Source organism: Columba livia, chromosome 5 (genome assembly GCF_036013475.1).
Source record: "Columba livia isolate bColLiv1 breed racing homer chromosome 5, bColLiv1.pat.W.v2, whole genome shotgun sequence".
Taxonomy (NCBI): Eukaryota; Metazoa; Chordata; class Aves; order Columbiformes; family Columbidae; genus Columba; species Columba livia.
In genome coordinates, this window is record NC_088606.1 from 65876576 (window position 1) to 65901523 (window position 24948).

At 42.8% G+C, this 24948-nt stretch overlaps 1 protein-coding gene and 1 long non-coding RNA gene across 3 annotated transcripts; one reads left to right on the plus strand and one right to left on the minus strand.

Annotated features, from left to right (window-relative positions):
- Positions 1–5030: 5030 nt before the first annotated feature.
- FGF4 (fibroblast growth factor 4) lies at positions 5031–12272 on the minus strand. Its single transcript, XM_065065538.1, has 3 exons — positions 10171–12272; positions 9233–9336; positions 5031–7578 (listed from the first exon to the last, which is right to left on the minus strand). Exons 1-3 carry the CDS (start codon positions 10472–10474, stop codon positions 7402–7404), a joined length of 585 nt encoding a protein of 194 aa, XP_064921610.1. The 5' UTR covers positions 10475–12272; the 3' UTR covers positions 5031–7401.
- On the plus strand, positions 10126–23361 carry LOC110365166 (uncharacterized). 2 transcript variants are annotated; one of them, XR_010473174.1, is made up of 5 exons: positions 10126–10282; positions 14727–15425; positions 16448–16545; positions 22119–22184; positions 22985–23361. It is a non-coding gene; the product is annotated as an uncharacterized LOC110365166 (long non-coding RNA). The 2 variants fall into 2 exon arrangements; XR_010473173.1 differs by lacking the exon at positions 14727–15425.
- Positions 23362–24948: the final 1587 nt, after the last annotated feature.

Below are 24948 nucleotides of genomic sequence, written 5' to 3' on the forward strand. Positions count from 1 at the left end.
GAGGAAAAGGTGTTAAAATGAGATGGCATGGAAGAAGGAAGGGTGCTGGCTTGAATGGGGGATATTTCTGGATAGAAGTAACATGCTGAGCGTGTGGAGGAAGATGGGCAGGGCTGTTGGGGAAAGGCGGTGTCAGTCACCCAGCCCTGGTGGAGAAAGGTCAAAAATGAGGGAAAAAGCAACTGAGGTAATTTTCCTAAGGAGCCATGGAAAAGCTATAATAAATTGCAGCCGAAGTTATGGCTGTTGGCAGGTTAAACCTGCCTTGGTCGTAAGGGTACGGCCACTCCCGGAGCAAGCACCAAGAGACCCGGGGCCATCGCACTGCAGTGACCTCCCGGCCACAACGCTCATGCCCGGGGAAATGAGCTCGCTTATCTCAAACCTCATTTGAAGGAAAAGCACTGATGAAAAGACACTCTGGCTCCAGAGCGAGACTACACGAGTGAGACAGCAACCTAACTGTCTGGGTTAATGTGTAACTCCTCATGGACGAGCTCCCGCTCACGGTAGCACCGGGGTTTCTCGGAGTGAGCATCGGGGATCTGTAACATGTCCTTTCCTCACCAGGTAATTTGGAGACACTGGTTAGCTTAGTTGGGAGGGAGAGGAGAGGGGCACCAAGGCCCGGCAGAACAGTGGTCCCTACCCCAGATGGTGCCTGGTGGAGAAGTTGAGGTTCTCCCTGGTCTTTCCTGGCTGGAGGGGTTTGCAGGTGGGAAACATGCATGAGGCTGCTGGATTTCAGTGTTGATGGTGGACATGGGGAGGCTCTGGAGCAGCCTTGGCTTAGCGATGCAGTGGCCACGTTTCCCACTGCGCTTTTCAGGTACAAGCCTCTGTGAACCAGACCAGGGCAATCCCACCCCAGATGGGGTCAGAGCATGGACCCAGTTACCCTCTGTCGAAATGAAAGAGTTTATAAAACAGGTTTTTATTAAAAAAAAAGCTCCAAAATATTCATTGTGGGTGAGGTTTTAAGCTAAGTCAGAGGTGCATGGCTGGACATTTCTTCTAAACTTCTTTAAGAAGATCCCCACAAGGTTGGGGTGTCTCCTGTCTCTGATGAATGCCCATCCCGCAGGTGGTGCTCCCTTTCTTCTCACAAGCACCCTTAACCTCAGTGACATTGAACAGCTGCATTGGCCCCAGCTAGCATTACAAACACTTTTCTTGAAGGCACTTGAAGCAAACAGATGTAGCTGCGGAGATAATGAAAAAGGATGTAAATAGTAGCTCCCCAGAAACCACAGAGTTTTACCAAGTGGCTTTGACACTTGCCAAATACCTTTAAGCTGATAAAGATCTGATTTGTACTTCAGAGGTAACCTGATTAGCAACCAATTTGAATCTGGAATATGTTAATTGGTACAAACATCACTAAATCACTTTCTTTAGCATATATGAAGTAGTGTGAATGAACGATAGTGAAGGTCAACAGTCTGAGAAGTCATAGAGAATGAGTACTTCTGTATGTACCCACAATAAAATAGTATGATTAGTAATAAAATGTAATTGCATGTACACACACAGAATGACACTAGAAGGTACCCAAGGTCAAGCCAGCACTCAGAATTTAAGAAGAACTTAATTAAATCTGGTCATGCGACTAAAATCTGGCCATATACCACCTTTATTGCCAGGAGTCCTGCCCCACTCAGTGCCCAGTGCTGATGGCGTTCCCACCTGGTTTTATTTTGCTCAACCACGAGCTGTAAGGCTTACTGACCACACATTCTCACAAACACAGTATTTGTGTCTCACAAATTTTAATATATTATTCGATAAATTTTGAACACTGTTTAATGACAGCTTGGAAACAGAGAGCTGAAGCACAGAGATATTAGTGTCCAAAAGGTGCAGTAATGTAAATTGCCCAGGTTGAAACCTTCTTGGGATGATATTTCATAGTGCCTGTCGTTACTCATCATTTATATCCACAACAGAACTTCAGCTGAGTTAATTTTCAGATGCTCACCATCTTCGCCACACTTGATGGTGTCACGTGGGGTGTTCAGAAAGGAAGGGCTGGACCACGTCTTGCACAGTGCTGGCATATCAGGTTACCTGATGGCACAGGTGACACTAACATCTGAGTCTCCAGTGTGTCACTGAACTATTTGCTCCTCAAAAACCTTCTGTTCATTAGCAACTGTCTTCTTCATTTTATTTACTTGCTGCGCTCCCAGCACAGGACAGTCCAGGTTGCAGGTCCCTTAGCAACATGAGACTTTGCTAAGGAAGGGTTCTCAAAATTCAGTTTGTCTTTAGCATGGACAAGATGTATCTTCTAATATTATTCTGAAATGGGTTGCAGTATTTTTGGATGTGCTTACAAAAAGGAAAAAAAATATCCAATGATGCTCGGTTTTCAGAAACTTTTGTCTGAATTTTATGAATTTTAAACATCAATATGTAGTCTTAAAAATGAAAAAAAAAAGTTAATCAGTTCTGTAGGCAGCACTACCAGCTTCCTTTTAATGTATAATTAAACTTACAATGTAAGAAATAGTCCTTCTTTTATATTAAGTAGTTGTCTGCCCCAAGTGATTGGCTGTAGGTATTTCTTGGTACAATATTAAGCTATTCTTTTTAGCTAATCAATTAAAAAAAACACAGCTCAGTGTAATATTCCTTGTTTGAAGTCCATAAACCATGGCTGGTGCTCAAGAAACTGAAATAGTTCTGTGCCTCCCTTTTGCATGTTGTATTGCCCAAAAGCAGCTAGGGATTTCAATTTTGTGCTATTAGATTATTTGGTAGAAGAAGAACTGAGGTTTGGAGGTTTATATGTTGTTTGTTTGCTTTGTTTGGGTTTTTTGTTTGTTTGTGTAGTTTGTTTTTGTTTAATTTGTTAAACTCCAGGTTGGGATTTGTACCTTATCAATCTCTCCTCATCTGTGCTTAACAAGCAGCAATACTCTGTGTCATATAAAGGGAGCCGCAGCGTTTCAGGGAATTCCTTTTAACTTTCTTGCTGAAGTGCTTGCTAACCTTTATCAAAAGACTCCTCACCCCTTAACAAACTCTCTTTAATTGGCCACTTGCATGGTCAGTTAATATACTGCAGTGGAAACCAAGTGGTAAAGTGTGAACAACCGAATCTGGCACTATAAACCCAGTGACCGCTCTGAAACCTGTGGCTATTTATATACAAGGCAGTGTTTTGTCATGCTGATTTTTATTAGCACAGATTAGATACAGACAACTTGGTAGATGTCACGGATGAGTCAGAAAATGTTAAGCACGGGCCATTTAAAACGTGCAAGTCTGCAAATGAGTGATGGGACTTGGAACCTCATCTCTGTCCTTCCCTTGGCAAGCGGGGCATGGTGGGGGCCAGGCTGGTGATGCTGCTCTTCTCTTTATCCTGCAGGACACATAGGACCATCAGGCAAGGAGTTAATACACCCTCAGGAAAGGTTTTTAGTTGTTCTGTGCAGATAAATGTTTGGTAGAGAAGCACAGAACACGCCTGGAGCATGGTGATGTTCTCAGTGATCTCAGAAAGGATGCAACACATGATGTATCAGGGACTTTTTAGGGGTTAAAATTAATTTTCAACTTTAATAACTTCTTTTACTACCTCCAAAGGCAATGTGAGGAAAGCTGGCTTAGCAACAAAGCAAAAATTGGTGACGCCAGAGGAGGAACAATATTTCTCTAGAGTTCTATGTGACATCTCCAGCTGCTCTATCCGTGGTGGCAGCAGACCCTTATAGTTTTGTGTAGATAGGACCCCATGTGCACTGCCGGTACTCTAACCTGCAAAGCTACTGCTTTGAAATCTCACCTTCCTAAGAGACAAGTCTTAGGATCAATCTCCAATCTTAAAATTATAATTGGAGGTCTCTCCAAGGCTGAAACAAAGTTTTGTCCCTGGCCATAATTTTTTATTGTAATTTTGGAAGATGTGGCAGAAATAAATTTGTGTTTGTTCTTTGTTTACAAGCATTTTAAACAAAAAAAGTTAATTGTGAACAATTATTATATATATCTGCTTGCCTATTTATTCTGGCTCTATTCATAGGAGCATCAAACCTACTACAGCTATACTTGTCCGGTTCAAAAAAAAGCACCTGTGCTGCATATTTATAGAGCTGATACAACTTTAGATAGAGATTGCTCTTGCTCAGAGTGCGGGCACTGGACATTCACAGCTCATCTATTGTTTTCCCCATTGCAGGAACAGGAAAAAGAGCGATCAAATGGAGAAGTCTGTACCTTGGGGTTTGGCTTTTTCTGTTTTGTTTTGTATGGTCCTTTGCTGGAGAAACTCCCTTTGTGATTAAGATGTGTAAAACCAAAGCTGAGTATGGTCATTTCTGTTACATATCCTTCCCTAATCCTTGGAAGAGGTTGAGCCAGGAGTAAAACTGAAAGTAGATAGATATGACAGTAGTGTGCGCATATTTGTACAAGTGCATATGCATTTTTATAAGTAAAAGTTGTGGAAAAGGATCTTGCCACAAGGTGCTCTAAAAAACACTTCATATTTCTATACCCTTGTATGAGTATAAACACTCATTGTAAAATGAGACAGTATCTCAAATCAAGTGGGTGATCCTACAGCCTCCTGCATCCATGTAAACCTGCTTCACAGGGAGCAAGCAGCACTCATTAAAGCCAAGAAAAAGCCCATCAGGTTTAACTTGTAATATTAACATCCAGCACCTTAAACTCCGAAGCTGCTTTGTGTCTCCTATCATTAATGCTGCATGAAAAGCTGCTGTTGTTAATAACCGGGCAAATAATACGAGTGAGAATGCTAGAGTGTGGCAGATGCAAGCGGGAGTATTTGTTACGGAGCTCATGGAGCTGGGGCTTTCCTGGACCCTTTCCAGCTTTGGCAGGGGGAACTTTAGCTGAGTAAGAAATCCAGGCTGTCATTTGGGAAGTAGCTGGCATAGGTGCAAAGACTCCTTGATCTTTGGGAAAGTGAAATAGCATTTCTTTTGCCTTCCATTGCAGGATGCATTCCCTTCTAAAGAGTGTAAAATCAATACTGGAGGGCCATATGTTGTAAACGTTTATCATTTATTATGCATTTAAATGTGCACAGCACATACACCACAGTCTTGAACAGCACCTGTATAAAACTACAGACAGATTCTGGTAAATGGTGAAAGTTCATACCATGTAACATTGTTATCAAGGTTTTATCACAATATTTCAAAGTTACAACAACTACCTCCGAACGTATCTCATGTGAGGCCGTTGGTTGTGGATCTAAAGGAGTGAAAAGTGACAAAGAAGAACCATTCCCAGAGAAAATATCTGTGATTTGCTTTTGCTGTCTGAAATCTGGAACAAAATCAGCAGTTGTCAGAGGTAGTGGTGATAATTACACAACAATTACTCACATATAGAAAACATAGAAAGTACAGAAGTCCGCCAAATTACAGGAAAAAAATAATCTAAAAATATTTAGGTGTGACATTTTCTAGGCCTTCTCTCATTATTTGGCTTCCTTTTTCTTAATTGTTATTTTTGCTTTGACAGCAGCTGGCTTAAGATCTGGTTCTGGTCTGCTCTGGTCTTACTGAACTTTGGTGAGTAGATATTGTCTTTGAGGTCACGTATAAGTAGAAGATAAAGGCAAGTCTATTACACTACAGAGCAACAAAGGGTTTTGTGTAGGAATGTAAAGAAATAAGCTGAACTCAGATGTACATGTAGTCAGAAAGAATAGTTTAGATTGGAGCATGATCTGTAAACATCCTCTAAAGCCATCAAAACTTGTGGTTAGTCCTGGTTACCAGTCAGCCTATTGATGCCTCAAAGATGATGCCTCTTTTAAAGAAAAGAAAGAAAGTAAAAAGGATGAATGGATCCTTTTAGTGATTACCCCATAATCGAGCCTGTCTTTCCCTTCATCACGTTAGACACATGAGTTACACTTGCAAAATATATAAAGAAAAATATAGGGTTACTTGATGACGATATAGTACTGCAGCCTGACAGCTGTCTGCAAATATTTTCACCATGATTATCCTTACTAAAAGTAAACCAGGGGGTAAAGATAGCTCAAACGTGACAAGGCTCAAATAGGATGAAACCAACTCTATCCTGAATACTTTTGGCTACATATGGAAAAAAGGAGAGATTTGGGATGATGGTTGTTCCCCCAGGCCCTGCTCCAGAACTGTAAGACCAAGCAGGAGAGCATGTACCTTCCTTCCATGCAGATTTTGTTAGGAGACTGGCTTTGAGAATTAGTGAGGTAGAAATTAATCAATCAACTTTGTCAGGGAATGAGACAGAAAAAAAGCAGCATATTTCTCCTTCCAAATACTGCACCGAAAATAATAAATAGTACAAAACAACCTCAGACGCTCGCAATCAATCTAAATTCTCTCTGTGGAGCTTGTGTTTTCTACTAATCAGCAAAAGCTTTTGCCTTTTAAAAACTTAGGAGTGTTATAGAGTTTCGCAAACTTTGACAAATGAATGTAGTCTCCAAATGTGAAAGGGAATTTGATTTGAATAAAACCTAATTCATTCACAACAGCGTGTTGCACAGTGCGCTCATTGAGGGAGGGACAGACACTTTTTGTTTTTCTAGCCTAATGCCAAGTAATTATATTGAATATAAGCTTCAATTAAGGGCCAGAAAAGATCGTACGCTCCTAAATTGAAAAAAAAAAAAAAAAAACCAAGAAAAAACAACCCTGCTGAGTTTATATAGGGGTTTAAACCTCTCTCCTGCCCGTCAGCTCTAAGACTGACTGCAGAAAAGTTCAAAGTTCAGCACTGGCAGATCTAAAAACAGATTTGTGGGGTAGCTCTTCAGCACCGCTCTTTCTGTACTGAGGTAAACCGATCCTGTTGCGATGGAATAGCAGCGCGGCACAAAGGGGTCAGGCATTGTGTGTGGCTCCGTGCTGGCATCCCAGCCGGCACCTCCGCCACCGCTCCCGGGCCAAGAGCTGCTTGGGGAGTCACGGGGGTTTGGAAAACACACAGAAGACAATGAAGGCACCATAACAAACAAACACATAAACACGCGCACAACTGTAGACACCGCACAACACACAAACAGTGCAAAACATCGTAATGCAGGAATTGAGTTTCACCTGGTTTAGGACACGGAGTAGCAGCACACCTGTGATAACTTAGAAATGAATTAAATAAACCACAAAGCAGAAGGATTCTACTGTTGCACCATGAAATGAAATACCTTGGGTTGGAGGTTTGTTTTGTTTTCAGGAGGTTTGGGTTTTTTTTAAATCTGAACTATAAATAAATTTTGTGGCAATATATACAGATTTTAAATAATTAACTTAAATATCTTACACCTACTCTTGCATAAAACTCTCCAGTAAAAGTGCACCATGTTTCTTTTCCCCAAATGCGTTCTGCGTCTTCCCCTGTACTGAGGTAGGTCTGAAGGGAGATGTCTCAGATTCTAGGAAGAAAATGTGTCACTGTCATTGTGGGAGACACTTTATTGCCTTTCTTTGTTCTTCCATTTTTGCTCAGGGCTATGTACATCCCGGGATAAATCCTGGATTCGTAAGCATTGTAGTTGTTTGGCAGGAGAATCTCTTTGAATTTGCACTCGTCATTGAAATGAGTCTGAAATGAAAAGGAAAGAATGAGAGGGAAGGAATTTTAAACATCAGGTGCGGAAATATTCTTGCTGCCAGGTGTAGAAGGTGTGCTGCAGGGAAACGTGCGGCTGACTCCCCCCACTTAGTAACCTTTTGAAGTGGTCACCCAAAGGAAGCTTCAAACAGGACTCAGAGGATCTTTAAGGATGCTGTGGCCAGGCCAGGCACCCCTAAAGGTGGGAAGGACACCCGGAGCTCTGTGCACACTCTCGAGGGAGAGGGGCACATTTTAACAGAGCTGCGGTGGGGTCAGGCCCAAGCCCAATTCTGCTGCCCAGCTCATCTATGTGCTCAGCTATCCTACCAGCAATCAGTGGTTTGAGAGGCTTCTGAAAAGTCCTCATGTTGTTTGAGGAAGAGGAAGTATCTTAAAGATACTCAGAGTGGACAGTGTTTTCTGCTTCTTTAAAGTCGAAGGGCTTGGATTCACTTATGTGAACAGATCAGAAAAAGGCAGCTGACAAAAGGCATCCTTCCAGTGGAGAGGTATCGTTTGCAAGTAAGTACAAAGAGGGACAGGTGTTAGAAGTGTGGTGTTATCTAGAGACTAACAAATGAACTCATCTCTTATTATTGAGCAAAAGCCTAGGGTTTTGTAAGAGAGGTCTCAGCCTGTCAAGCTGAATGCTCCCCTGGGAATTACTTTATCCAGGACACCAAAGCAGCAGGTCTTCATAAGAAATGATGCAAAGGGAGCTCTTGCGCTTTGGTTACTGATTCTGCCTGGCTTTAATATAAATCAAAATCCTTTGTAACAGGACTGGTGCCCGAGAAAATAATTCTGGATGCTTCATGACTTCAATCATGTGAAAATGCCCTAGTTAACTTTGACACAATTTGGCTCTTTCTCAGCCCAAATTTTTTAAACCATACCTGAGAAACATGAAATTGAAAAGCCATGGGTAAGGAAGGACATCCAGGAACATGGGTTTGAAATAATTCCAGTCACTGAATAACTGAATACAGGGGTGAACTCAAAAGCAGAAGGATAGCTCAGCAAGAGCAAAGACATGCACTGTTATTGTTCACCTCAAGTAAATTTAATAAGATGCCTCTATCCTTTCCAAATATTCAATATATAAAAAAAAGGTCTTTATTGTCTCCTAATAGATTTACCTTCTTGTAAGTTCAAACCCTGAGGATGCTGAACTGTCATGGGAACAGACAATCCTATCAAGAGCATTATCAAAGAGTGATCAACAGGTATGTGACAGGCACTGATTCATCACATCATAAAGGACCATTTGTGGGGCCCTGTTTGATCACAAGTTCAAGTATCCTCTGAGAGATGGAGTGAGCGATTGCCATACTTGCTTAAGGCTATTTATACTCAACTATAAGAAAGATATGAACTGAGGCTTGAGGTCTTGCCACACAGGAGACTACTCTGTCTGATGTGTAGGCAAGATGGGTAGCCATGGCTGGGTGACTATAGTTTCTATAGGAGAACCAAAGAAGTATGAAGCCAGCCTTCTGTTGGGAAGGTAGCAAGGGCTGCTCAGTGTTGCCTGACCCAGGAGGGGCAAGGATGGGGCTTGGTTAGCTTCTAGCACCATGCACACCTGTCACCCCAGCTGACCATGGTCCCCTCCCCAGGCACACAATTGGTGGCTACTTACAGATCCGTAGAGTTTGCCTCTGCTATTCATGGCCACGAAGAGTCCACTTCTAACACCAAATATGCTCACCACTCCTCTTTCGACGGGGGAGATTTCCAGCAGACCTACACAGGACACACGGGAATCAGGGGGACAAAGGCCTGTGCCCTGAAGGAGTGTGTGGTGTCAATGCTGCATTCACCCAGAGGTTCCTACCTCCAGTATGGTGTCGTCCCCCCGCCCCATGCTGAGCACAGCCAGCACTGTTGTGGGTGGCCACAGAACCCCAGCCTCCCGCTCAATGTTCTGCCCCATGCCCCATGCTGAGACCTCTCTTCTTTTAGCTAAGTATCTATTTTTACTTTGCCCCCAGGCATCCTCCTGTGCAGCCGAGGTTAAAATAAGCCAGAGTGTGCTTAGGGCAAATGAAACATTTGTCATCATGCAGCTTATATCCCACCACCCCAGGATCTTATTGTTTCAGTTGGATATCAGAGTCATGGGGCCACAGGGTTAAGTCCCCAGCAGATACTTTCCAAGTTTGGGGGAGAGCTGGGCCCTGGCTGAGCTCTTCCCAGCCCCTGCTTGGAGTGGGCAGCCCACGAACGGCAGATCCTCCAGATGTTAAGGTAACCCCAACACCTGATGCCTGGCCGGCGGCAAGGGGACAGCACGGCTCTGAACAGCGCCCATAAGCTCCCCCGGAGCGCCCGATGAGCTCCGCCACCACCCCGCTACCCCCGGCGCCCGCCACCCTCGGGGGAGCCGAGGCGGGCAGCACCGCGGTGCCGTGGGCGGTCGGACTTTTTAGGGGTCTGCCATGCACCCACCCTCCCTTTGGAGCATACAGCTCTCCGGGGCAGGTGAGCCGCTCCGCGCCCGCGGAACCGCCCTCGGGGGCGGTTCCGCGGGCGCGGAGCGGCTCACCTGCCCCACCGCGGGGGTCGTCTCCTGCTTACTGTAGCGATTCTCGCTGTGGATCCCGTCGATGCGTCCGTCGGGCAGGACCTGGATGTGGAAACCGATGCCCACGTTGCAGTAGAGACGCCGCAAGCGTTTGATGCCCAGGAGGTAGTCGCCGTCGCGGGAGGCGTCGCGGCGCTCGGCCGGGAGGCGAGCGACGGAACGGGCGAACAGAGCAGCGTCCCAGCGGCGCTGGCGGGGCCCGACCGAGAGGTGACCCGGGGGGGACCGGCCACGTACCGCCCCCGGCCACAGCAACCCCAGGAGCAGCGCTGGCAGCAGCGCCGCGGGGAGAGGCATCCCGGCTAGGGGCGAGGAGCCACGGGCCGCCGGGCGGTCGTTCCGAAAATACGCTCACCCCCCAGCTCCCACTTTATACCGAGGTCAAAGCGGGGCGGGAGGGGGAAGGGGAGAGGGGGGGGGGAGAAAAAAAAAATAAAACCAACAAAAAACCAAAACAAAACCCAAAAAAGCGAGGCGACGGGGGAGGGAGGGAGCCCCGCGCTCAGTCCCCCGAGAATCTGCGGTTTCCCTGAGCTGGCTGCATGGAGAGCAAAATCCCGGGAGCAAGAGCTTCTGAACTTGATCTCAACTCCAGGAGTCTTGTCTGAAGTGCTGATCTTCTTCTATAGCTGCTCAGCCATAGCGCTTTAGCCCTAGCCACGATATTTATATATCCATGTGCGTTGGTACCTATTACATCACCACCTACTGCTGTCTGCTGCAGCCCTCCGGTTTAGCTGAAAGTCAAATTATCACCCCTAGATGCTTAACAACTCCGAAGCGTCTTGAAGAGAAAGGGTGAGCAGCACTAGTGCTAAACAAGAGGGACAGCACGAACTTTCAAAAAGAAAAGGTCATATGTTGCGTTCATCACAGCAGCTTCATTCTCTCTCCTTTCTTTTCCTTTCTTTTCCTTTCTTTTCCTTTCTGTTCCTTTATTTTCTTTTCTTTTCCTTTCTTCTTTCTTTCTTTTTTTCTTTCTTTCTTTCTTTCTTTCTTTCTTACTTTCTTTCTTTCTTTCTTTCTTTCTTTCTTTCTTTCTTTCTTTCTTTCTTTCTTTCTTTCTTTCTTTCTTTCTTTCTCTCTTTCTTTCTCTCTTTCTTTCTCTCCTTCTCTCTTTCTCTCTTTCTCTCTTTATTTCTCTCTCTTTCTTTCTTCTGTTTCTCTTACTTTCCCCTTTCTTCCTCTTTCTTGTTACAAATGCTAATGCAGGACACAAATATCAAAGAATGCCCAGCACACTTTCTCCACAACACAATGTATGACTTTGTCAAAATCTGTGGAATTTCAGCTTTTGCTGTATCCAAGCGACATGGTTTATAGTTTGCTGGATGCAGAAAAATTCCCTTCATTAAAAGCCAAAATAGTTGTTGCATGGGAGGTTTAAGAAATGAAAAATGAAATAACTTGCAAGAAAAAAAAAAAAATAACAAAGGGCCAAGGCTTTAATAAAGAGGAAAACATTTAAAGAGGCTGCATGTGCTCAAAAGTGGTCATAATATTTTCGATTCTAAAAATCCCTTTAAGAAACCAGAGAGCACAGCATTGCTCTGGAGAACAAGACATGTGCAGCTCCCTCTTGGTCACTGTACTGATAGGGGCTGTAGTGACAAGAATTTATTTCTGAGCTTTAGAGGCTGCCTGTTCATGCCACTATTGCTGTGCTTTTTCATGATATGATTATTTTCCACTCTTTGGTATGCATGCACTTAGATATTACTGTTGCGTCTCAATGATGCAGTTGTTCTTAGGCAACTACTTCCTTTGGTTTAAGTTCATGGAAATGAAGCTCAGTACTTAAAAGTAGGAGAAGTTCTGACCACATCAGTCTAGAACTACTTTGTTTAGAGCAAATCCCATATGTTTTGTCACCTCCCTTAACTTAAGCCTTGACCCTCAACAGGTTTTCAGAACCAACAGGTGAGGAGACATTAGGACAGTTTTGGAAGGTCCTGAATTAATAGAAAACTCTGTGTGTGTTGGGGGAAGTGGTTTGTGACTCAAGCCCTTTATAGCCTGAGGACAGTTTAGTCTTTCATGGCACTAAAGCTCTCCTGCTGTTCCAGCAAAGGATGCGAGAGAAAAGAGAATTGCCCCAAGCCAGATGACAGCTCACCTAGGTGCGAAAATCTCTGACCTTCGCTAAACCTAAGCAAACTTAGATGATGTGCTTTTATTTCTTCTTGTGAGGTGCATATACACTGTGTGTGTGTGCGTGTTTCTCTTACCACACCTCTCAGGATGGAAAAGAGACGGCCGCTGCTTTCTGGGTGATTGCGATCTGGTGTTATAGAGGTAAAGCTCTCCTAGGTGTAGTTTTGTCTCAACATCAAACAAGTTAATTTCTGTTTGTGTGTGTTTAAACACAGCAGAATTTAGATTATTTTCTCTATGGAGGTTTACAGGCTGGTGAATGCATTGAGGTCAAATGCACAGATATTTACTACGTTTCTGCTTGCATCAGATCCATGCAGACCCCTCTTACACCTGACAAGCCCCATGGATCAGTTCTGGATGAAAGGGCTGTGCGCTCACGAGTTTGGAAACTGCCCTGTTCTGCAAGGGCTGCGCTGGACACCTTGTCCCTCCCCAGGGTCCATAGAAGAGCGTGATCCCACCTCTCTTCAAAACCTGAATGATTTGCTGTTAGCAAACGGCGGTGGATGAATTTGGGATTAAGCTGATTTACCCTCTGAAGGATAAGGCCAAAGAGTGGCGTTCTGCCAACACAGCTACCCAGTAGCTTTGCTCCTGCAGCACAAGTGTGGTCCAACACCCATAGCTGAAGGATCTGGGCCAGGTCTGCTCAACCTCATTGCTACTGACAGCGATTGTCCCTGACCCAAAAAAGCACAAACTCAGAGGCCTTAGTCTTGTGAATGTGAAAGCCTGATGGCTCTTGAAATTAGGGGTGTGTGCTGGAGGCCCAGTGAGCTGTGGTGCCTTCATCCCTTTGGGATGTGAGGAAATGGGTCCTAAAATGCCTGTTAGGCTGTGAGTCCATAAGTTGGTAAGATCAGGCCCTAAATGATTAGAGAGAGCAACCAGAACATCAGATTACATAGCCACGTATCACTGATTAATAAGGGACATTTCTACAAGTTTATTCCTGAACTTGTTACAGAATTAAATGACACTTTTTCCATGAAGGCTTCAAATGAGCTTTTCTGAGAGGAAAAGCAACAAGTTTCCAACTAAGAACAAAATTATGAGGTTTGGTTTTGCTTTCCAATTTTACATATTCATGTGTGTGCGAGCTTGTGCACAGTCTACCTATGAAACACTAGTCCTGATGCTTCAAAGCCCTCTGATCACTGAGTTGTTCGTACCTGAGAAAAGCCCAAAGAGATGAAAGCAAAGCAGAACTGCAGCGTTTTCAATTTGCAACAGGTGTAAACAGCAGGTGGAAGCTGCTGACCTTCAGGGTCTTTGTTCTGCAATGCAGACATTTCCGATTGGAAATTATTGTCATAGGAAACCATCAAAGCAACATATTCCCCACAGAAGCCGATGAAACTGTGTCACCCAGGAACTGACCCTCCAATGTGCCAACCCCTTTCATGCAGTGAATGGGAGCTGGGTGTCTCCAGATCTTTGTGTAATTAATTCTTCTGAATCTTTCATATCATGCCACTGCTGTGTGTCTCCTATGCCTTGTGTCACACACTCTTTCAGAGTAATAATTTAAATATTAACAGGTAAAATGTCTTTATCTTTGTATTGGGTCTGTTCCCTAGGAAGCATATGGGGATGTCACAGTTCAGACAGCTCTGCTTTCCAAATTCCTCAGGGCTTAAAGTATAAAAAAGAAGAAAGGATTCACAAAATTTGGGTCCACACCCAGATTCAAGCCCCATATCACATATTCTGAAAGAAAAAGGGAAAAAGAAGGAGGAATCTGGAATATCTTTATGACTTCATTGAAATTATTGTGCAATTGCTCTGGCAGAGCAGTCATCCAAATGTGGCTCTGTGTCTAGATCTCTAAAGTGGTCTAGGTCCACAATTTAAAAATCAATTTACATATTTATTAACCCCAGTAAACACATGTAAATGACCCTGAAAGAGATTGCTCGTGAGTTTTACTGCTGAAGGCAAATATTGTACTGAGACCCTTTGATCTGGAAGGATGGGGAGTGGACTGGAAGGGGCATGGAGAAGTATATTGTTAGGAAAGAATCCCTTTCACCATGTTTGCATGCTATGAAGACATGGTAAAAAAGCAAGCCCGCACCCCAGCTCCCCCTTTGCGCACGCCCCTTTTAATTATGATGATTTTGGAAGACAACTACCGAGCGATCTGCAGAATGGACTCGCCTGAGCAAGCTTTCTCACGTTCACGTCTGGCTGCCTCTCTGTGTGAGCAAGAGTGGTCCCGGGAGAGGAACCGGCTGGAATGCAGCGCGGTGCTGGGGGCCCAAGCCCCACATGGCCGGGGTCGCTGGGAGACCTTCGCCATCCAGCCCCTGCCGCCTGCATAACACACATACCCACACACGAGCTAGTGAGTCATATGCACTTCTGTTTTTTTCTCTTTCTCTGTTTGCAGCTGGTCTATTTGATCTCTGTGTGCCTGGGCTGTTTGCTGTTGTGAGCGTCTTGCCATGATCAAAACCTTATTATCTCGAGTGATGTCGCAGTGTTATATATTGGAAAAGGGCAGTGGAGTATAGCAGCAGGCAGCAACAATGCTGGGAAAACAACAAAGGCACCAATAACCTCTCTCCAGTGTATTTGGACTGAATCAGTGGGAGGACTGGGTGTCATTTTGCTTGTGATGGGTATGGACTTTTTCAACAGCTGCCCCCTCTGCTTCTTGTACATCTCTGTATAAAGCAGAGGTCAGAGAAGACATGACTACATCCACCTGTGGAGCTTCGGGGGTTTAGATGTCGCAGTTCATGCTTCCAGCTTGTGACTCTGCTGCTCATATACACCCACTGCTGCAGAGATGGGCACCAAGGAGCTCCAACTGGAAGATCAAATCACAGACATTTGTTTTTCTGTGAACTACATTCAACGTCTTAGCAGCCTTTTTCTCAGCTGCTGAGCTTTATTAGTTTATTGCTTTTGAGCTGCAACATTGCTGTTCCTGCAACATCAGCTCAAAGGTGTGAGGTGGTGGTGTGGTGATAGTGACCCTCTGGGAGACCCGAGGCCATTCGCCAAGCAACCTGATGTGGTCATCACAGACTATTTCATTGTTTTGCTGGTCCTTGTCAGTGACTGACATATGAACAGCTCTCAGGTGAAGAAACCCTCTGCTTCTCTCCCTGTTTCTGCAGGCTACATGTTTGCTCCATGCCTTTCCTTCAGTATTCAATCCTCACAGCAAAAATTCCCAACTCTACTGTCACTACTGCTCCATATTTCCCATAGTTTTCTAGGGTCCATCAGCTTTTGCTCTGTTATCAGATCTTTTTGTTGCATGTGCTTCTTGTTTTCCACTAGTCTCTCTTTTCTGTAGCTGTTCTACTGTCTTCTCCATCCTTGGGACAAGATGACAGGCTTACAGAAACAAATGCCCTTTATGGAACTCACATTCAGGGTAAAGGATGACTAAACAACATTCAGACCTTAACTGCAGGGCTGAAGGATGTGTCCTGTCTGATGGATCTTCTACAGTCACCTTTATGGTGCCAGCACTTACTTGAATGTGTGAACTATGGCTGGCATGAAAATGAGTTTTGGGGAGCAATGTTGTGAAAACCAGCTAGGGGAGAAATTAGCAGCCCTAAGTGGAATTTTTCACTGATGTTGTGATTGGTACCCGTTCCTGAAGCCTGAGATGCATTTCTGTGGGGTGGCGGGACAAGTGGAGAACATGGAGGATCTGAGGAATCCTCGGGAATATCATTGGATTTTGTGTTATTGAAGAGCAGGACTCAAAGGGATGGGACAACAGAAATGTCCCAGGAAGTCATCAGTCAAACCAGATTGTTTTTGAGAGCAGTCATGTCCCAGGGTCTTGCCATAGCTTCACAGCCCTCATCCTCATGAAGTTTAAACTCAAGTTTTGTGGGGGATCTGCTAAGAACCTAGATGGAGAAATATGTTCAGAGGGTTGCAATTATTAATGTAGGACTTTTTCAGAAAACTTAGTTCCCAGCCAGGCTCATTCTGACGTTAAAACTCACATGCTTATACTTTCATATTCATTGCTGACATTTCTGCATATGCTATTTTGTTCTTCCTTGTCCTGTATTCTTTTTACCTGTTGAAATTATAAACATTTTAAAACTAAAAATATACTTTTTTTCCTTTTGTCAGATTATGGCACACATACTTTTGCTGACATATTGCTTGACACTCTGCCAAACAAAACTGGTAAAAGGAAACATAATAGAAAATGAGTTTTGAGAATCAGGGTAAGTGTTTGTTAAGCTTATTTTTATTATTATTATTGTGGGAAATAGTAGCTTAAGTTAACTTTTTGTGTGAGAATGTTTTAGCTGACTTTGAGTGCAGCATAATTGGTTTACACGGGTCTGTTCAACATGTGGCCTCTTTTGTATGAATCATTTTTTACCGGTGGCTAATGTGAAGAAAACTGGCTGTTGTAAGCAAATGACGTGTATTGCTGAATTTTAGAACTTCCCAGCAAAGCACCACTTACAATCTGTCAGAACATATATGGACACAGCTGTACAATTCATAACCTCTCCGAGCATGAAGGAGACTAGCTTTTCCAGTTGACCTTTAGTGTCACAACCATGAAACAAACGGATATCTCTTTTCCTTCGTTTACCCTCGGACTTTTCGCGGTGCTCATCACTGCAAGGTCTGAGTCCTCTGAGTAGCTGAATGGTCGTATCCTCAGAACACCTCCATGATCTGGATGTTGCTACCCTCCTTACCAACCCATTACTCGCCGGGGCAGTGAGGGGCAGATATGCTGCCATCAGATGAGATGTCTTCATGTACATCTGCAGTGGCAGAGAGGGACTCAAGACCAGAGAGGCTGTAGAAGACCTGTGTGATCTATTGGGGTTGATGAATTACTATGGTAGGGGTTCTCTAGACAAGTAGCTTGGCCAACGTGGCACAGTGTGCAGAGAACCTACAGTGCTGACATTGACCCCAAGGACAGCAGGACCATGGTACTCACCTGCACCAGGAGACATATCTGGGTCCTTTGATGTTGGATGAGCACCACACCATGCTCCCTCATGGGCTGTGGGGATCAGAACACAGATGGCCTGAAACCTCTCTAAATATTCTTCTTTCCTGATAACTACCAGTGGTGTTGGGAAAAGCCAAAACTTTAGCTTGCACTCTGGCAAAAAAAAAGGCCCTGAAAACCTGAAAACACAGGTTAACAGACAGCTCGCTCAGACAAGTACCCAGCTCAGCACTACATCACTCCTGATGAAGTCAGCCAGAAACAACCGCACGGTTTCCTGAGTCAGTTTTTGAAAAGTAAACTGCAAACTGTGAAGTGTAGACAGGTAACAACTCTAGAGCTTGAACACCGACCAGCACGGAGGTTAGCCATCAAATTCTGTGTTGCTTGGAAGTAGTGACAGCAGTAATAATTAGGCTAAGTGCAACTTCTTCCCCTTCAAAGCATTTGGAAAAAGGTAAGAAGCCAGATACATAGCTAAGAAGCATATTGCAGAAGTGTGTAAAACAGGTTATCTGTCAACAGATGCATCAGTAATCTCTCAACAGACTTGTCTAGTAGATTTGTCTTAGATTTTGGCACATTTGTTACTGACTCTCTTTATGCTATTTAATAACAGGCCTTATAGATTATTATGGGAGCCAGTTCTCGCTCCAAGTTTGGATCACACAAGACCTAAGTAAGTAAGTTTTGCCTGAATGATCCTTGCCCAGAAAAATCTCCTTGAAATCAAAAACCTGTGGAGATTGCATACAGCATTGCATGATTTTTATCTTAATCATTTAATTCCTTCTGTCATTCAAGGCTCAGAACAACTTTGTTCTAGTCAACTATTTTAGTATTACTTCAATTTCTCTTCCATCTTTCTCACTTCAATAATAAAGCTACAAGAGCTACAGTAACATCAGCATTACAAGAACTAACAGATGCAGGTTGAAAAATAAACAAGCAAAAGAAAAAAAGAGAGATTACTTACCTCCTGTTGGATGATTCCTGGTGTGATAGTACTGCTCTAAGAGTCCGTTCCTCACAGGGTCTACTTTTGTTCCTGCAGATGAAAGAAGGTCAGTGAAGCCACGCAATGTCCTCAGCTTTCAGCAATGAACATTCATTTTACAATTTTTTTATTGCATTTCAAAATATGTTTATATTTGGACCAAGAGAATGTACATTTTCCATATTGCAAATGTGTTTTGTGGGAAGACATCCCCAGGAAATTAGCTTAGAAACTTACCTCGCTTAGAACTGCTTTTTATTTTAAGATGTCGAATGAGTTAAACGTAAACTTGAAACTACCATTTTAAATATTGCCTTTAGAAAACAAAACAAAACAAAACAGGCTTAAACCAGGCAGAAAACAACAGAATGAAGACTGTGGTATTCTTAATAGTTTCCCAGGACTAACCCACCATTCCCTTCATTGGTGGATTGGAAACCACTTGGGACTAAGCCAGGTCTCCTTCCTGAATATGTATGTCCTCCAAATGTTGAGTGCAACAGTGTGGTCATCTAAAACCTGTTAGCTGTCACAGGCAAGCAGAACATGTCCCACAGCTCCAACATTTTCACTTTGCTACTAGTACTGGAAAAATGGATAAATTATTGCATGAAAGGTACTGAACTAAACTCTATTCTCACTCATTTCCACATAACTTCCTGAAATAATGGGGTAAAAATGAAAGAAGCAGAGCTTATGGGAAGTCCAATGCCTACTAGAGACATTGTTTTCATGTTAAGAGCAAACCAATTCAGGATGATTCATTTGATATGAATCTCCATGTGCATTATTATTGATAATAATGGGAATGGAGGATATACACATGAGCTGTTGGAATCAGGGCAGTGGGATGGGAATGACACATATTGAAGTGAAAAATCCCTGCCATGGGAATTCAGACAGTGCTGTGCAGTCACTGCTGTGCTATTTGCCACGTGCTATATACAGTCACAAAATATTCCACTCAGTCAGAGACATGGCCAGAAAAAGCCCTGCGAACCCCAAAGTCTTACAGTCTTATAATAACCACTGAAGCACGCCCTCCGCCACAAAAGGAGCACGGCAGAGCTCCCATTGACCAGCATGGGACAAGCTGCACACAATTCATTTCAGTACATAAAGAACCAGGAAAAATCAGAGGGGCCGATTTCAGTACATCCATGACCTTCTAACATTACTCTGGAATCGCAAAACAAAGATTTTTGGCTACCTTAATGAAACTTCATAATGCTGGAATGAGATATTATAAAATGATCAGGAGTTTTCAGAATATCCACTTATTTCAGGGGATAGAAAATAGATTTGCTAACAGTATTTGGGTGAAAAAGGACTCTGTCATTAAAAAATCCTTTCAAAATTAATCTGTGTTCTTCTTCCCCTTCCTTTCACTATTTAAATTGTAAATTTATATTCCTGAGAGTTGTTGGACCAGTATACTAGGAGGCTACTTGTCACTTGAAGTTCAAATACAGGAACTCAGAAAAAATAAGCAGCATTGGAGTCTTTAGGACTATTTCTTGGATTGGAAAACAAAGGAGCATAATAATACAATAGCCCTTACTGTAAAATACCACTCCTATCATCTATGACACTGTACATATTATTATCATTCCCATTATTATTTTTCTGAAAAAAGAAATAAATCAGTCTAAGACTTCAGTTATCATCAGACCACAAACAGGACAAAACAGCAAACACAATAACCCACTGAACTGACTTGTCTTCCAACATGCTCAGGCAGCTTCTAGTTTTCAATAGTGTTTCTACACGCTGTAACTACACATTACTGCAGTCAGGTCAACTTTATTTAGTCTTTATTGGCCAAGATAGCAAAGTGGATGAAGGGCATCTATCTATTTATATATTGGTTATAAGAAGAGGATGGGGCAGGTCATGTCTTGTTCCACACAAGAATGGTGGTTGTAGAAGGGGAGCTGAAGCTGGTCACGACATTATGGCAGGACTAGGGCACCATGTCAAACCAAAGCCAATCTTGGAGAGATATTCAGTCCTAAAGATCCTGTCAACCAAGGGAGCCTTGTGAAGTTGGGCATTTATTGGTGTTGACTCTATTTTACACTAAGAGGACAGATGGAAAGCCTGGCTCAGCAGTGTTTTTCATGGCATGCTGGCCTGTGGCCCCAGTAAAATCCCACTGGCTGAGGACTGGAAGGTGTCAGAGGGAGCAAGAGCCTCAAAGCTATGCTGTTTGTTTGCCTGGAAGTCCCTGCTGAACTGCTGCCAAAATGATTTAATGTTATTTTTGGTGGTAGTGACTGTTTTCACTTTCAGCATTTGAAGAGGCAAGCAGTATCATCCATAACACACATATTGCAATCTGGGGATGTGTTACACCTGCAGTTGGATCTCCTCCTTTCCTTTCCCCCTAAAACTCATCTGTTTTTTCTCACACTGCCCGAGGAAGGGGTTTATCTGGGGCCACTGCTGTGGAGCTGGGAGGGATAAAGAAAGGGAGAAGAATGGTGCTGGTAAGTGTGTTCCACCTTTTTGCAGAGCTTAGAAAGTTTCTCCCCCATCACCACAGTATTTTCCCTAAATTGCAGAAGGAAAATTATGGAGCGTAAATAAAAAAGCTACTGCAAAACTCATCCTATAGCAGCTCAGGTGCAAGTGCAATGATAATTCAGGTTCATGGGAACAAACCTTGTACTGTTGTAGTATATTATTTAACAGTTGCAAATTGCCATTGTTTTTTACCAAAACTGGGGTGTATTTTGCAACTTATTCTCATGCTTTATGGTGCTTTCAGCTCAACCTGAACAAAGGCTGCAGAGTTAGTTCCCAAATACATCAGATCATGATTCAATGACGGTGGGGAAGTGGCTGCAGGAATTCTTCCCTCTTGGAGCTGCAGTGGTTTGTATCCAACACTCCTGCTCCTCCAGGGGCTTCAGCACTTCCATAGCCAACACTACACTCATTTATGTCAAAGTTGCATATTACTAAATACATATATATATATATATATACACAGTATATAAGCTCCTGTGATGATTAGGAATAAAGGAAAGACATTTCCATTAGCTGCAGAGAGGGGCATACAGAACTTCTCTGCTCATGGACTAACCCTACACTGCTGGAGTAACTGCAATACCTCAGCAGAGAGCTTATAAGAAATCAGCCAGACGTGTTTAAAGAGCAATTTGGAGTCACCAAATACTAGCCAAATATATCTCGCTGTTGTTATAGTATAAATATAATTATTGCTATTATTAGTAGTAGCAATAGTTACTATTACTGGTTATTATTAGTCATAATTTTTACTGTGGTACCACTTAGGAATTCCCTCAGTAGACCAGAGTGCCATTGCAATTTGTGCTCTAACGCTGTTACCATGACAATTTTTCTCTGTTTGGCAGCGTGTTTTGGCTAGAGAGCCAGCTGTTGACTCGCTGTGCTCCAAGTTGCCGAGCAATAAATCCCAAACCAAATTCATGACCAGATTTCTGCTCCAAGTCTCAAACTTGTGACTTGCTGTGTAGACCACTTTGCAACTTCACTCTGCAAAAACACCACTCTGTCACTGAAAAAAAGAGTGGCTCCTAAGTTTGAAATGTATATTTGAAATGTATATTTGAAAATATACATTGCATACACATTTGTACAGGTAAGCATAGAAGGTGCTGCTGGTAAGGTTGACAATGCAGAAAGTATTTGCGAAAGGTTCTGGGGAAGCAAGTGAAGATGAGAATTATCTCTTTGTAATACAAGAGAAAAAGCTTTTAGAAGAAGCTTTAAGAAAAAGGTATTAATTGAGCAGAATGAGACAGACATTGTGAAATGTCAATGATTTCTTATAGATGAGGAAAATTCCCTGCCAGATTGTCACTCTCAAGAGATCTACAAACTATTGGCCTGTCTTCCAGGTTAGTGTTGAACATACTAATGTTATTAATTCTTCCAAGATGATCTGGTTGTGTGACATTATTTTTCTTCTTGTAACAACACATGAAAGTGGTCACTGTGCATAGAGAATGAACCTCACTGTGTGGTTAACTCACATATGATGTTCCACTTAACATTTTCATAGCCTTCTGAACAGAAGTACAATGTCATACACTGAGCAGAAAGCACATCAGAGGTTTGTGGGGAGTCTTCAGGTGCTCACAAAGACCCTGGTGATCTGGATGTCCCAGGACATCTGGGGTGATGCAACCCTGTTGTCACCAGGACAAGCCATTAGCACCTGAGGTCTGTCAGGTAGAGCCACGGTATGTGAACTAATGGTCCCAAACCATTACCTTCTGAGTTGAAATCCTTATCATAAAAGCACTACGGTTGCGATTTGCATCTCTCCACTGTGTGGGTTCAGTAACTTCTCCATCTGTCATTACCAGTAATCTCTCTTTGTCATCTCCCCAGTACCTCTGTGTCACCAGTATCCCCACTATAGGTGTTGTGTTTTCTAATGGTGCACTTAGCACATTCAGAAGTCTTCCACGCTCACACCGTTGTTTGATTATGTCTTTCAGGGGTAAGATCTGATCAGTGTATGTACAGCCTCTTCTGAAGCTAAACTGACTTTCCTTAAGCCTACTATTCAGCTGTGCCTGCTTTCTTGTTCACAGGCACTCAAGCAAATGTATTCTTAAACACGGCAAACAAGCTAATGCCTCTTGAGGTTTATATTCCTTCCTGCCACCTCCTTTCTTCTTTTTTTGTTCAGCTTGCTGTAATCACATCTGAATACCAGGGACAAGTCCTTCCGCAGCTTTGAAAAGCATCAGGAATACCTGACGCTGTCCAGTGGGTGACACCTTTGTTGTCAGCGCAGCCAGAAGGATGCGATGCTTTGGGACGTCTGGCCCTGTGTCACACCAAGGATCCAAGGAGCAGTGACATCTGTGGGGCCACTGCACTCTCCTCAGTGGCTTTCAGTCTTGATCCTTGCAGCTGGGTTTGGCAGCGCTGTTGATCAATCTTTTAAATGTCCCAGTGTAATTACCAATGCTCTTTTCAACAGTTTTCCACTCTCCCTTCTAGACTCTCACCTAAAGCCCTCAGTTTTCCTGTCTCCCTCTTCAATAAAATAAACTTTTGAGAGATGAACCATCCCGACATGTTCCTGACTTTGTTGGTGTGGGGCCATATGAGTTTGTGTCCTACTGCGTCTGTTGCTCATCTTCCAAAGCACAACTTCAGATATGTCTCTGAAACACTGATGAATTAAAAGTGCACCTGGAATCTGGTATTAGGTCCTAATTTGACACTTACTCAGCCTTTATCCAGACTAATCACAAAATCAATCTGTCTCTTCACACTGAACTCTTTTCATATCAAGGGGACTTTTGTCCTTGATGGAAGTTTATCTGATTAAATACTGTGATACAGGTGGGCAAAATAGTGCATTTAAGAGAAGATGAGCATTTGGACTTAACTGTTGTGATTAAATTGAAATAGCGAGCCTTAGTTTTCTCCTTTGGGCATCTTCTCTATTGTTGGCAAAAGGCTCTCAAACAGCAGAGGTGTAGAAATCTCCAGAGAAAGGCTGAAATTAAGTCAGATCTTCTTGAAACAATTGTCCAGTCACTTCTTGCCGAATATGCTGGTGTTAGTTGTACTACATGAAAAAGATAATGAGGAAAACATATTGTTTTGTTAATTCTCTTACATTTCTGTATTGTTCAAATGCTGCAAACACGGTGTGAGGCATCGTACAAACACGCAGTATAAGACACTGATTTGACCAGTTCATTAGCTTGGTTAATGCCCATGTCAAATAGCCATATTGCACATTTACAACATAAACTAGTACTACTCATGGTAAAAGCAAAATCGGTTATAAATAAAAAAATTCCAAAGTTATTTATGTCCATCAAAAAAAGTTCCAATAGTATTAACGCCTTGGTGTTTTAGTGACCCAATCTGTATTTGATTAATTAAATAAAATTAAATAAGAATTATTTCACTAATAAGTGACTGATAACATGTTCAGTAAAAATACCTCAGGATTATGAGGAAAATCCGTGATGTTTTATTTCTGCTAGAAATTGGTGTAATGATTAGGGCTTCCAGCTCATGTTCCAGGGAGACATCTTTCTTCCACTGCATTTTTCTCTGTTCCCTTCTGTGCCAACTCTTATAAAACAAGATACTACAGGATTTAATTCTAAAAATCTAATATTACTGCCTCGTCGTGAACTGAATGCTACAGATTCCTTCTTGATAATACTGTCTCATGGGATTCCTGTGCGGTAACAGAATCTCTTGGGATTCCTGCCTGGTAACCATATCTTGCTGGACTTTGGTAGTATTTCTCCCATTGGATAACCCCAGCCCCACCAAATAAGCAGTCATAAACCTTATGCTCTCATTATTTTACATGACATTATTTTACTAATGTCAGATCCTGCACTGTTTAAATCAGTGGGGTGTTTTTTCCCCATTAATTTTCACTAAGCTAGAATCCAGACTCCAAGAGAAAAGAATATTGTGGAATACTCTGTTTGTTTGACAAAAATAACATCAAGAAACACTTTTAAACTAGCGATAACAGAAATATTTCATGGCTGGTTTATCTACATACTGTCATTCAACTCCTGCACATCTTAACTTAGTTTTTAACCATACATGGACTAGAAAGTTTGTTGTTGTTCTGAAAGTGAGATGTTGTAGCTGTTCTTCCTCTTT

Bases quoted from the DNA above. Each gene is read 5' to 3' on its own strand.
- FGF4 (XM_065065538.1), bottom strand. From the start codon at position 10,474: ATGCCTCTCCCCGCGGCGCTGCTGCCAGCGCTGCTCCTGGGGTTGCTG. The intron at 9,337-10,170 runs GTAAGCAGGAGA...TGTCCTGTGTAG, and splicing joins CCACAGCGAGAATCGCTACA to GTCTGCTGGAAATCTCCCCC. The intron at 7,579-9,232 runs GTAAGTAGCCAC...TTTTCATTTCAG, and splicing joins GAGGCAAACTCTACGGATCT to ACTCATTTCAATGACGAGTG.